The 14,842-nt window shown below is 33.3% G+C and overlaps 1 protein-coding gene across 1 annotated transcript in view; it reads left to right on the top strand.

The window, feature by feature from the left end:
- Nucleotides 1-14,842, top strand: part of FBN2 (fibrillin 2) — a 256,232-nt gene that overhangs the window by 81,780 nt on the left and 159,610 nt on the right. The window contains exon 7 of the mRNA XM_045838059.1: nucleotides 10,266-10,391. Coding sequence (XP_045694015.1) covers nucleotides 10,266-10,391 — 126 coding nt within the window. The remainder of the gene's footprint in view (nucleotides 1-10,265; nucleotides 10,392-14,842) is intronic.

Here is a 14,842-nt window from a genome sequence, read left to right as displayed (position 1 = left end):
AGAAAAATATCTTGTCTGTGGCTTAAGAGGGACCTAATCCCTCTTAACACGATCATGTGATAAACAGAATAACTGAGAAATGAAGGCTGACAGAAAATTAAGATGATATTTTTCAAAAATTAAGCTACAAGGAAAGTAATCAATATAACTATTGCTATAATGACTTTCTGGCCTAAAATAAGCAGTGTCAGAAAGGTGGACTGCTAGGTGCTGTGAGGTCAGACATAACAATTCTTGACTCCTTCCATATTGAATCCACATTTAATCTCCTCTTTTCTTGCATCTTATTATATAGTAAAACAACCAAAGTTAACTAACATAGGTCTTAAAATTGAAACTGTCATAAAATAAGTGACTTAAAGCTTTAAAAATTGGCATTAGGCCCTGGCTGGTGTGGCTCAGTAAATTGAGTGCAGGCTTGCAAACCAAAGAGTTGCCAGTTCAATTCCCAGTCAGGGTACAAGCCTGGGTTGTGGGCCTCTCCCTCTCTTTCTTTTCCCTTCCTCGCTCTCTAAAAATAAATAAATAAATAAATAAATAGTCTTTTAAAAAATACTAAATAAAAATTGGCATTAGGCCATTTCCAAGAATATTTACAAATTTAAAAATGTCATAACTTGTCACATGCCTATGTTGTATTATTTTCTTACAAGTAATTTCTTCTCTTTTAATCTTTTCAGTCTAATGAATCTACTCTAATTAGGAAGTATTTTATTTAAGATTAGCACTAGACTTAGGTTCTTTTAGATTTTCAAATGAACTATGCATTTACATTTTTTAAACTATATTAAAATAAAACTTTCATGATTATTAATTGGTTATTTGATTTTTAGGAATTAAGCTTTGAAATGAAAATGGCAGGAGAAAGTTGCTCATTAAGTTCTATCTTTTGCTTTATCGTGGACAACAGGAACAGGCCAATGATGAGGCTGCACTCTGTTCCAGACAACACGAGAGGCGTGGAACTCAGGGACAGAGCCTGAGTCAGGCCCTGGTCAGGACACACGACAAGGGCTTAAACAAAGAAATAGCAGTACAGGCCCTAAAGTACTCCCTGCAAAACAAATGCTGGTGTGTGTTCTTTTCCAGTGGGATTAGGGTACAGAAACATTGAATTTCTTCACTTGGACTGCTCATGAAAAATGTAGGCATTAAATCTCAGCTGAAACCAGGTAGGCACAGCTAATTTCTCAGCTGTAGTCTGAGAGGAAGATGCCCCAAGTAGAAAGTTATTTATGGGCCTTCTGTATAACACTAAGGAAAAAGAGATTTGGTTCATTTGATTAGTGTAAATTATAAAAGATAAGTTTATCTTGGCTGTCTACATTGACTAAGTTAACCAGATCATTATGAAGTTCAACTTTAATTCATATTGTATGAATACAGGCTGTTCTAATACAGTACAAAATTTTTACTTAAAATAGACTTGATTATAGAAACTCTCATTTAAAATAGCAGAATATCCCCCTTTTAACTTGACAAAAACTAACAGGGAAATGAATAACAGGAAACAAGGCATTCTATAATAAAGTTCTACAGCCCCCCATTACAAGCAGTGCTGAACACATACAGTTGCTGGTAAGTCACTGGGACAAGGAGAATCTTAAAAGCATTTACTTTGAGTATCAGCATCCTGAAATGCTATTCAGCGGCTGTGGATTTTCTATTGGAGATGAAGAGACTGTCCTTCTAAGAGATAGCTCTACTGCAGACCCTCAGAGTAAAGAAAGGATAGTAGAAAGAAATTTTGGAGGCAAGTCATGTCTAGTATCCACTCGCTGACACGCTCACTGAGGTAAAGGAGAGGGTGGGTGAAAGAGGACATAAGAGCCACCAGTGAGCAACTCCAAGAGTCAGTGTCTAGAAGGGGTGAAGGTGGGAGCCACGTCACTATTGGAAAGTTGAAAATTTATACTGGGGGTGGAAATGTGGGAATTTGGTGAGAAACCCTTTCAATTAGTATTCCCTATAAAAGTTTTCAAACCAATTAATTTCCTCTTGGCTATCCCCTTTGTTGCTTCAGCAGCAAATGGCACCATTTAAAGAGTAATAAAGAGGAAAGGCCTACCTAAAAAAAAACCTGAAAAAAAAAAGAAGGAAGAGCATAAAGAAAGGGCCAATGAATATGCTTTAAAGAAAAATTCCCAAGTAAATACCAAATTCGTATATTTCTCTCTTATCTCAAGGATATGAAAAACAATTATGGTCCTTTTATAAAAAGTAAGTCAAAGGAGAGTTATGAGTTCAGTAAAAACAATCAGACATAAAAATGAATTGATAATACTCAAGAAAGAAATTGAAAAATGATTCAAATCTTTACCTAGTAGAAGGCAAATAATGCAGGTATGAGGTCTGTCTAGGAAAAGTCCAGCCATTGTTAATATAATGAGAATGGTTTTTGTGACATCAGTGTAACCTGGCAGCCAAGGAGAGTGGACTATAGAATGTGCATGCATGAAAAATGACGCCTTCACTGTATTAGTCAGTGTGGGTAGTAGGTGCCGTTGAGTGAGCATGTGTATTGTGCAGCCATTGCATTCAAAATGACCGAGGAGAGCCACAGATCTTCATCAGATTTGCATTAAGCTTCAACATTCCTCCAAGGAAACCATTTGGATGATTCAGAAGGCTCGGCTATGGGTTGTGATTGGCAGCTTCATCACAACAATGCACCTGCTCATGCCATATATCTTGTGCACATTTTTTTGATGAAACATTAAATCACCCAGGTGACTCAGCCCCCCTACAGCCCAGATTTGGTGCCCTACAACTTCTGGCTTTTCCCAAGGCTAAAATCACCTTTGAAAGGGAGGAGATTTCAAATCATCAGTGAGATTCAGGAAAATATGAAGAGGCAGCTGACGGCGATGGAGAACTGTGTGAAGTCCCAAGGTGCCTACATTGAAGGGGACTAAGGCATCACTGTCCTATGTATAATGTTTCTTGTATCTTGTATCTTCTTCAGTAAATGTCTCTATTTTTCATATTATATGGCTGGATACCTTCTGGACAGACCTCATATACATTTAAAAATATAAACATACATAAAACTGAAAAGAATTGATGACAGTGGTTAAGCCTAAGGAAATCAATAAATGTCAGATAACAACAGTAAAGAATGATTATAAAGAAGCTGATACATAATGAAGTCAGACTAGAGAAAGCTGGTGAAAGGAACTGAAAAAATGCTTGAAAATAAAATAGAAAAATTTTCTAAAATAGATAAAGGCTTCAATCTGTAGATTGAAAGGGACAAAACTTCAATAAAAAGAATAGGTAAAGAGAATCCTGTGGCATAAGAAAGAATAAGCAATTTTTTTAATTCAATATCCCAATTCCTCTCAAGCTTCTGTAGAGCAACACAGAGTAAAAAACATTGTGGCCATGGCTACACACTACTGAGGTAATAATCTATACTTGATTTGATTTATATTTAAATGAAATTACTTTCATTTCTCTGTAGAGTATTAATGAAAGGGTTCAGAGTGAGAGCAAAGAAAGGTTCCTGCAATAGTACTGGTGGTATATGATGGAGGTTAAGACCAGAATAGAGGCAGCGGGAAGATTTGAGATATATTTGGGAAGTAAGCACTTGTTACTGATGGAATGATGTTAGATAAGTGAGACAAGAGAAATGGAGTTTATCTCCTAGGTTTCCGGCTTTGACAACACAGATAAGTGACATTTGTTGAGATAAGATGGAGAAAGAACTGTGCTCTCTCCCTTTTATTACCAGTGCAGAGTCCTATGGGTAATAACTTACCCATATTTGCTTGTTGGGATGCTCATCGATTCATTTAAATTCTGTGAATACATGAATAGGTGTTCTGGCTGAATCAAACCATATGAATGGTTGCCAAGATAACCTGTATTTCTCATATTTCAGAATGAGATCAATCCTTCCATTGCTGTACTTAAAGACTGGAATTCCTTTTATGGAAAAGCAAGTACCATGTGTAAATATCCATAGACAATGGAAATAAGAACTTATACTTTAAAAGTGGAACCAATATGGCTAACATTTAGTTTTATAGAAATACAAGTATTATGTATGAAATATCTGGAGTGTAAATATAAGAACTTACCATTTTAAAAGTGAACCTAATTTGGTGACAGGCAAAGTTCAAAACAATTCACTATTATATGTAGTAATAGCAATTGGTCCTTAGTTCCCACAGATATAAATGAAATGAACCATTTTTATATGTGTGTACCATTGTACAAATTTGTTCATATTTTAATGTGAACTAAAAATAATATACCATCTAATACTAATTTATATAATAAAATCATTTTGGTCTTATAGCAAGTTTATTTGGAGAAATTAGAGAATAAATGAGTTCATGAACTAGAATTATTATTGCTTTGTTATATTATAACCATATAGACGTTGACTGAAGTGATTATATAAGGTTTAAATTTCAAAAGATTAAATTTTATTCCATAAAATTCTTACATGTAATTTAAAGTGATTCAACATGTAAAGAAATAATAATGTTTGCCTGCATTGAAGGGGTAAATGGAAACACAGCTGTATAGGAATCTGGACAGTGGAAAACTAATCAGATGTTAGTAGTTGCTTATGTTAGCATTTTGAAGATGTAGAAACTCTTACATGGTTTAAGGGTCTGAGGCTTGCTTTTCTTTAGTTTTATAGAGAGCACTTGTGTATGCCTCTAGGTCAAGTTGATTATTTCTACAAGATTGCTTTAAAATTTCCTTTTTTAATGATTAACTTGATTTACCTAAAAGAATTAATTCTGCATAGCTGTGTAGTCTAGGATACTTCAAAAATAAAGGTTTTAATTTTTTTCTAGGAAAATACGTTTTAGGCAATTACAAAATAAACCCTGTAAAGTTGGTTTGCTTCTTTCTTTGAAAAGTTACTGAATCTACTAAATGTGGAGTCAAAAAATTTTATGAATAGTATTAAGGGATTTATAGGTTTGGCGTCGTTTTTCAGCTTATACCATGATATTCTTTCTCTGATTTATCTGCCAGGAAAAGAGGTTTCTAGGGATGTTTTTACCACATTGTAATGAGAGTGGAAATGTAGTACATTTTAAAAATAATGCGGTTTGAATGTTCTGAATTAAACTGTTCGGTACAAAAACTTTTTGTCATATATTTTATTCAAGTTGCTTTTCGTTTGGATCAGATATCCTTTAATAAGACTGTTTCTGTGGTCTGAGAGAGCACATGAAATAAAAATAACAATGTAAAGTTGCCAAGATTAGATTATGGTTGATATTTTAGATCTATATAAAGTTTTGTCACTTTTTTTGGCCCTTTTGTTATGGGTTTCAGTTAAGACCCTTTTTACATGGTAGTATAGAAATGTATCATAGTAATTGTGTTCAATCAACATGATTGGAAAACTGGATGATAAGAGCCCTCTTTCTGGCTGATGTATTGAGAAGCATTTTCTGTGAGCAGCTAGTACTAATCAAGGAAGGGCACCTGTGTAAGAGTTCCACTCTGATTGTTTAGGTTGTCACCTACTCAGGGTTACCCAGGTAGAGGGTATAGGAGGGATAAATGGTGATGGAAGGAGAGTTGACTTACAGTGGTGAATGCACAATATAATATACAGATGATGTACACCTGAAACCTATATACTTTTATTAACCAATGTCACCCCAATAAATTCAGTAAAAAAGTTTTTAAAGCGACATCTACTATAATTTTAGTATAAAAAATATTTTGAACTGTTGTACTCAATTTTATAGACAAATAGCTAAAGCGAGGAAGAAATAATAAGGATGCTAAGCTTTCGTAGGCTTGAATTCTCTTTTATACATTAACATACACTAAACTTCTGGACTTTTCAAAAAATAATAGGGTAAATCAGTATATACTGACATAGAGAAGTATCCACAAGATCTTTTCTTAATTAGAAAAAGCAAGATGCAGAACAACACATAGAGCGTTATCTTACTTGTGTTAAACAGACCACCACTCTGAACTTGTAAAAGTGAGAGAACAGCTAACTTATTTCAATGGTTATCTCTTTAATTTTCTACTTTTTGTATCATTAACATTTATTACAATGAGTATATGCTATTTGGTAATTAAATATATATTAATAAATGTGTTATTTTAGCCTGCTAATTTGAATACTGTAAATTTGCATATAATTTATATTTATTTTTATAAACAGTGTTTACCATGACAGTACAGTGAATTAAAGATTATTATCCTTTACATGGAGAGAAATTAAGGCACATTTAAATAGATATAAAATGACAGATTCAAAAATTCTAAATCAACAGACATTTCCCAATTCCTGATAGTATGTTAGCTGTAGTTTTTTTGTACATGCTCCTTATCAAGTTGAGGAAGTTTCCTTTTATTCCTTGTTTCCTGAGATTTTAAAAATGATGAATGAGTGTTGAATTCTGCCTCTAGCTTTTTTCATATCTACGAGATAACTATGTTTTCATTAATCTGTTACTATAATGAATTAAATTGATTGATGTTTCAGTGTTGAAATAACCTTGAATTCCTGGGACAACCCCACTTGGTCATGATATATTAACTTTTTTATATATTGCTAAAATTGCTAAGAATTTTTGTGTGCCTATTCCAAAAAGAGATTATTCTATTGTTTCTTTTCTCATAATATGTTTGTCTGGCTTTGGTGTCAGAGTGATGTTAGCTCAAGAAAATGAGTAAGGCAGTGCCCCCTCTTCTGTAAGGGGTTGTATACAACAGCCGTTGTTTCTTCTTTATTGTTTGAAGTAGTTCAGCAGAAGAGCCCTCTAGGCCTGAAGTTTTCTTTGTGCAGATTTTAAAATATGAGTTCAGTTACTTTAATAGACATATATCTATTCATATTATATATTTGTTCTTGAGTGAATCTTAATTTTTCTGTCTTAAGGAATTTGTACATTTGTCTTAATGGATGAATTTAGTGCAATATAATTAGTTTTTAATACTATTTCCTTTGATCCTTGATCTCTACAGAATTCGTAGTGATGCACCTACTCTTATTTCTGATATTGATCATTCATTCCTTCTGTGTCTTCTTTTTGTTGGTCAGTCTTGGCAGAGATCTGTCATTTTTACTTATTTATAGAGGGGCTGGTTTTGTACTTATTATTTTTATTGTTTGACAGCTGCTCTGTTTCATCATTGTTATTTTTTTGCTTCTGTTTACTTTAGGTTTAATTTGCTCTTTTTAAAATTTCTTAATATAAAAACTTAGATCACCAATTTTATCTTTCTCTTTTTGTAAAATAAGCATTTTAATGCTACGTATGCACCTCCACATACCTCTTTATCTGCATCCCATAAATTTTGATACCTTGTGCTCTCATTTTCATTTAATTCAAAATGTTTTAATTTTTCATGTGATTTCTTTAACTCATGGATCATTTCAAAGTGTATTGTTTAAATTCCAAATATTTAGGGATATCCCAGATGTTTTCTATTATTAATTTCTAGTTTAACTTTGTTGTGTTTAGAGAACATAGTTTGGATGATTTTAATTCTTTTATGTTGAATGCTTTTACATGGCCTCAGAATATAGTCTGTCTTGGTAAATATTCCATGTGCTGTTGAAAATAATGTGTATTCTGCTAAAGCTGGGTGGAGCCCTGACTGGTGTGGCTCAGCTAGTTGACTGTTGACCTGAAGAGCAAAAAATGAAAGGTCTTGGGTTTGATTCCTGTTCAGGGCACATGCCAGGGATGCAGGAAGTGATTAACTGATGTTTCTCTCACACATCAATGTTTCTCTCTCCTTCCCCTTCCCTTACCCCCTCTCTAAAAGTAAATTAAAAAAATATTTAAGGTTGGGTGGAATGTTCTAGAAATATAAATTAGGACAGGTTGGTTGAAAGTATAGTTTAGATCTTATACTTGTATATTCTTATTCTATTGGTATATTTATTCTGTTAGTTACTAAGAGAGTGGTGTGGAAATTCCCAACTATAATTGTTTATTCCTCTTTCCAGTTCTGTCATTTTTTGTCTGGGCATTTAACAGTTTATAATTTGTGCATACACATTTCATATTATGTCTTCTTAATGAATTGAACATTTTGTCATTACGAAATACCCATCTTTGTACATGGTAGTATTTCTTGTTCTGATGAACACTTTGCATAATAGCACTAGGCAACATGGCCACTCCAGCTTTCTTTTGATTAATGAACATGATATATCTTTGCCATCCTTTCACTTTTTAAGCTATCTCTTGCAAAGTGGTTTTCTAAGACAATATAAAATTGTGTCTTGCCTTTTTAAATTAAATTTGACAATCTGAAACTACTTTTTAAAAAATTTTATTTATTTATTTTTAGAGAGAGGGTGAGGAAGAGAGAAAGATAGGGAAAGAAACATCAGTGTGTGGTTTCCTCTCATGTGCCCCCTGCTGGGGACCTTGCCCACAACCCAGGCATGTGCCCTGACTGGGAATCAAACCGGTGACCCTTTGGTTCACAGACCCATACTCAATCCACTTAGCTATACCAGTCAAGCCTGACAATCTCAAACTTTAAAATTGGATTGTTTATACTATTTACATTTCATGTAATTATCAATATTATTGGGTTTAAATCTTCCTATTTCTTGTCTGTTTGTCCCACCTATTCTTTATTCTTCTTCTTCTCTTTTCTTGCCTCTATTAGATTGAGTATATTTTATTTTTTATCTGTAATTTCTTTTTTAATTTAATATTTATTGTATTTTTTCCATTACCATTTAGTCCCTTGATATCCCCTTCCTCCCAGCAGTCACCACACTGTTGTCCATGTCCATGAGTCCTTTTTCCTTTTTGCTAGACCCCTTCAGCCCCTCAGCTCCCCTCAACTACCTGTCATCCTGCTCTCTCCATCTGTGAGTCTGATTGAGTATATTTTAGTATTCCATTTTATCTATGCAATTGGATTATTAGCTCTGCCTCTTTGTTTATATTTTAACATGTTTGTCTTTCCATATTTAACTTACTATAGTCTATTCTCAAATAATATTATGCCACTTCACTTATAATGTAATAAGTGATGTATTCTTCCATTTTCCCTTCAATCCTCCATGCTATTGTGGTTGTACTTTCTGTTTCTATATATTTTTGTGACCTCCAGAACACATTGTGGTTATTATTGCTGCTAGTATTTTTAACAACCAGTTACCTTTAAGTTTTTTTTAAGTGAGAAATATGTGTTTTATATTTATCAACATGTTTATAATTTCCATTGCTTTTTATTTATTTTTTTTTGTGGACCATAATTTCCATCTGATATTTGTTTTTCCTAAAGAACTCCCCTTAACATTTTTTGTAGAGTCTCAGCTTTCATTTGTCTGAAAATCTTTATTACAGTTTCTTGAATTTAATTTTGTCAATATTAAAGATGCCTGTTTTTAAATGGATGAAATTAATAGACCTCTTAAAGGGGGAGGAACATAATTGCCATGTTTAAAACAGAAAAGGTTTTAAATTTACAAAAAGAATACAACAACCTCAATATAACAGTATTGAATGGATAAGCAGACAACTTTCAGATGAGGAAATCTAAAAGCTAACAAGCATAGTAATTTATGTTCAGAGATATGAAGACTAAAATTAATAATTAAAATCCCTTTACAATTATGAGGCCAGAGCAAATTAGGACATTGGACAGTTATATCCTGTGTGGGCAGGGAAGAGAAAACACAGGAATCCTCACACAGAGTAAGAGGGCTGTGGACCACTCGAAGGCATGTAGATTGCTGGTGGGATGGAGACTGCTGTGGGCTTTCTGACCATTGGCATTATGTACTCCTGTGGGAGTATATATACCCTGTGATCTAGTCATTCTCCTCTGGGTCTACAGCAAAAGGATAAAGAGTCTCTTTCAGACTTCAAAATCCATGTTCACTCAACTCCATGAAAGACGTAATAGGGACATTCATTGTATTATTTATGAAGGTGGAGAGAAGTCAGAGGTATACTGAGTGCTTATCACCAGGAGAGTGAACACTCAGAAGTATCCTGCAGCAAATCAAAGCAAGAGATTTGTTGTCCATATAACAACATGGATGGATTTTAAAAATGAAATTTTAAAACAAAAAATCAGAAAACAAAATGAAATATATAACATTTATGTAACATTTACATATAAATTAAAAAGTATACACACAAAGGGGTCCTGACTCACCTCACACCATCCTCTTGAGAACAACTGAATTTTTTCTATACATTAGAGAAAGATATATAGACATAGATACAGATATAGATAGTATCAAAATCAGTGGTATTTATGTTTAAAATGCCTTCTTCTTACAGATGTTGATGAGTGCCAGGCCATTCCCGGAGTGTGTCAGGGAGGAAATTGCATCAATACAGTGGGCTCGTTTGAATGCAAATGCCCTGCTGGTCACAAGCAGAGTGAGACAACGCAGAAATGTGAAGGTGAGTGTCTCCACACATCTCATTGAGGGCTCTGAATCCAAGGAAAGCATGTTTTCATCTGAACTTTGAAGGATTTAACTGAAATTATAATCTTTTATGCTGATATGAAAGTGGAGTCATAACTTTAGAGTAGTTTTGTATCGGTTTGTACATTCAACTGGTTTGATTTGGGAAGAGGCAGCGAACATTTTGCATCTGGTTTAGTATCTGTTTTTATTTTGTAATGAGAATGGGACTAATCCAGCCATTTATTGTATTTCCTTAATGAACTAGTTTGCTCTTTCCCTTATAAGAATATATAAAAGATTAAAATTGTGTAAAGAGAAATTTAAGTGAAATATAGTGGAATATGTGTAAAATTATTCATTACAAGTCAGCACTCTGTCATATATTATAAAATAAATATTTTAACTTTTTATATTGAATATTATCGTCTGGCCACCAAATTGAAAAACAAGCACAGTTGACCCAGGGAGGATTTGGAAATTACCACAACAGGTATTCTGTGAAGGAATAGCTTACTCAAAAATATAAAAAAATAATTTTCCAGAATATGAGTTTTGTATTATAATATTGAAATGTAAATTCCATTAACATTCCTCAAATAAATTAACATGTTATATTTGTGACCCAAAACCTCATCATTATAAAATTCAAGAAACTTTTAAGTGTGTCTAGGTTTAATGAACATGGGTATTTAGAATAATTGTTACAATTCTATTAGTGTTGAAGTATAATGTTTATCTTTTCAGTTATTATATTACCTAAATCAATTTATTTAAACCAAGGTAGTATTCTAAATATAATACAGTATTGTCTTCATAAATAGCTATTTATCATTTTTTGTGTGACGTAAGTGTTCTCATCTCCTCAAAGTTTAAAAAGACTTATTCTAGAAATTTGTTTTTGCTAATCTAGCTTAACTGAGGTGGAAAAAATATATATGAGAAATTCAGTGAATTTGAGTTTTATCATATGCCTACTATGATTGTAACTGGAAGCAGTTTCTGAGTTCAGTAGACTAAAAGTACCAAACATATATTATAATTACTTCTTGTGAAAAAATGACCACAAGTTTATTTAGATCCACTTACCTTCAGTAACTAAACTCATCTTCTGGTACATATAATTCTTTTGTTCTTTTTCTTTTCAAATGGCAGTATTTCTGTTTAGTTTTCGGTGCTTAGTTATAAAAAGTTGTGTTTCTCTGTGTAGAAGAAAAATGGAAAAAGGTAAATCTAGAGTTTAATTGTAGAGGACAAACAGGAATATGAACTATTTTATTAGACAAAAGACAGAGTAGGTGCGCATGCTACTGTTTTTATGCTAGAAATCATAATCCCCTGAGCCTATGGAACATGCACCATCCCACATTTTCTATTTGCTTCAATTCATTTATAGTCAGTTCCAAAATAATCTTCATAATTTTATTTATATTATTAAACTTAATTTCATGCTCACCCAAAAGAGAAGGTAATAAAATGTGCAATTATTTTAAAGACCAAATAAATCCTCTCTATAACTGATAGCAAGAGTGTTCAAGTAGTTTATGATACTTAAGCACAATGTTGGTCATCAGAGTCTGCCTGTATTGGAAAGGTTAAGGAAAATACTTGGAAGATGGGAAAGTTTTCTGAGTTAGCACAGGAACTGGACCAGGGAGTTAAGAATCTGTAGAAAGTCTGGGTAATGCTGCTGCTATATTCTTGCTACTTACTTCTGTTTTCTTTCCCGACATTTTTGGGGTTGATTCTATCACTCAGCCTTTTGTTACCCCCTTCACTTTGTACTTCTGGAATCATATCCAAACTAGATTCAGGGGTGGTAGACTTAGGAACAAAGATAGTGTCTGATTATAGGTAAGAAGGCATGGCCACTGACTCATTTAAATGGTTATGACATTTCCATTAATCATCAAACAATGTATATTTCTCCTTAGTTGAAAGTAGAATGAGCCTTTTCTAAATCAGATTTCATCAAAACAACATATAGAGCCAAGACAGAGTTTAGAGAAAGACAGTACAAGTCTTTGTTCACACTTGTCTGTGTTCCTTAAGAAAGGGGGTATTGATGTAAGTAGGCACCACCCAGAGCCCAGAGTCCAGTTGTCTCCTTTCTTACTTCTGCCCAAGCAGCCAAATCCGTTTAACCACTGCCCAGAAAGAATTACATGATTTAATATTCGGGATTGGTGGGGAATAGCAGAGTTGGAAGAATTGGTAATTAGAATTTGAAAACTTAAGGTTTTATGAAACCTTTACTTTATGTGTAAGTCATATTTATTTGGATATGTCTTAAAAGCAGCTATTACTGATTTTCTTTGGGTGATTAACATTGTTCTACATAAAAGATAAAGTGGCATTTCCTTATGTAAAATTATTTAATGTAATTGGTAGCATGATGTATCTGGAGAGACTACAGATTACTGCTTCACTCAGTGACAGATTTTAAATTATAGTCAGTTTATGTATAGTTTATATAGTGTCAATGTGAAAGTGTTGACATAAATTTAGTGTTTGTTCCAAGTAAAAATACAACCATAACAATAACTTTTGACTGTCAAAGTAAGATATGTTAGTTTTTTATGTTGATTACAATGTGAATATAAAATAAAGTAGCTTTGGAAGATTTATTTTAAAATGATGCTCTTCCTATTTCTAGGATAGCACCTATATTTCTGTTTATATGGCAATGAAATTCTCTAAGGAATTTTTTTCTGTCTTTAATTTGCTAAGCCTGTTCAGAAATAAGAAAGGTCACTCCAGTGTCTTGGATCTGAGTGACTGGGAGACTGGCTTAGCATTAATGAGAAACTGTAAAGTTTGCTTATTAACTTTTAAAAATTGTGTCATCGATATTTTTTTGTGTTTGTTTATTGACCATCTCACTCCAACACTTGAGTAAGATCCCTGAGGACAAAAACTTATGATATTATTTACTGTATCCCAGAGCCTGGAACTGTTCATGATATTTTGCAGGCTCCAAAAAAAATATGTGTTGATTAATTGAAAGTGGTGTGCATACTAAGTTAATTTCTTTGACTTGGGTTGAATGTCCAAGAAGAAGGTGAAATTTGTGGCCAGAGTTAAAATTGTATTTGCTAAGAGGCCAGTGATCTTCATTGTAGGAATTTGCTCTTTATCTGACTTTTTTTTTTCATTTTCTTCATAATTTATTTTGCTCTGGTTGTCATTCAAAGACCAAGAGCATAAACATTAAGTGCAGTTTGGCATTTTTAGATCTTTGTATCATTGTCCCTCTTCCTTTACCTGCAGGTAATGCTTCTGAGCTGTGGGGCAATTTCTTTGTTCTCATGTTAAAAGAAAGAATTGTCTCAGGCTTATTCATTGGGATGTCTTTGTGACTAAAATCTTACCCTAAAAAGCTTGTTCTGCTGAAAATTTAAGTTTGAACATATATAGTTTATAGTATTAAAATGAAGAAATGGTGATATGACAGTCATCTCCCAATTTAGTGTTTGAAACATATGACCCAATATCTATCAGTGAGGCTTGTTTTGTTTTTATTGTTGGCCAGTGGATTCTCATATGGGATTCTTTTCATTCATGTTCAGATATAGACTACTGTCCAAGCTGTAACTGAGCCCAAAGCAAAAAGGAATCTCCCTCTCTCTCTTTCTCTCTCTGAGTGCCTAAAGGAAAATGAATTATTTTCCTTCCTACCCAGTTAGGGTCCCAGATTTAATAAAACCTCTTATGCCTACTGAGGCTGTGTCTTATTTCTCCTGGGCCAGGTTAGCTATAAAAGCTTTTCCTGTTTCTGTCATACAGTCTGCAAAATGATTCCTTGGTGGAGTAAACTATTTCTTCACATCCAAAGAGAAGGTTGTTTCAGTTACTTGCTCTATTCAAAGATTCATTCATCTAAATATTTGTTTAATTTAAATGAAGAAGGCAAGCAGAATATGTTAATAGAATATGAAATGGTATATCAGAAGACTTTCCAGAATTTTTCTTTTTTTATAATAAAATGTTATTTTGAATTTTAGTCCACTTGGATAAAACACAAATAGGTGCCAGATGTCCTTGCATGACCTGCCCCCCTCCAGACTATACCTTCTTTAACATTCCTTCAGCTAGTTATTCTTTCCTGGCTTACATGGAAGGCAGGAAAATAACATCACTGTATTGGAAAGTTTCCCTTCAATGGCTCTTTATAGGTCAAATAGTTGTTTGCAGTTTATTCTGAAGAGTCTTCAGCTTTGTTCCATTACCACAGCATTTAGTTGTTTGAGACTTGTGACAACAAATAAGTTTGTTTATGCTCATGAAACTCAAAAAACATGTTGGCACAGTACTGATAGCTGCTGTTCCAACTCTGCTTTGATAAACCATGGAAAATAAACTTCTGTTCTCAACTGAAAATTACTTGCTTTTACTCATATTACCAAAAGTGTATTAACTTTAAAATAAATGATAAATAAATTCATT

Source organism: Phyllostomus hastatus, unplaced genomic scaffold (genome assembly GCF_019186645.2).
Source record: "Phyllostomus hastatus isolate PE091 unplaced genomic scaffold, TTU_PhHast_1.1 phas_contig_254, whole genome shotgun sequence".
Classification (NCBI taxonomy): Eukaryota; Metazoa; Chordata; class Mammalia; order Chiroptera; family Phyllostomidae; genus Phyllostomus; species Phyllostomus hastatus.
This window is presented reverse-complemented; position numbering and strand designations above follow the sequence as displayed.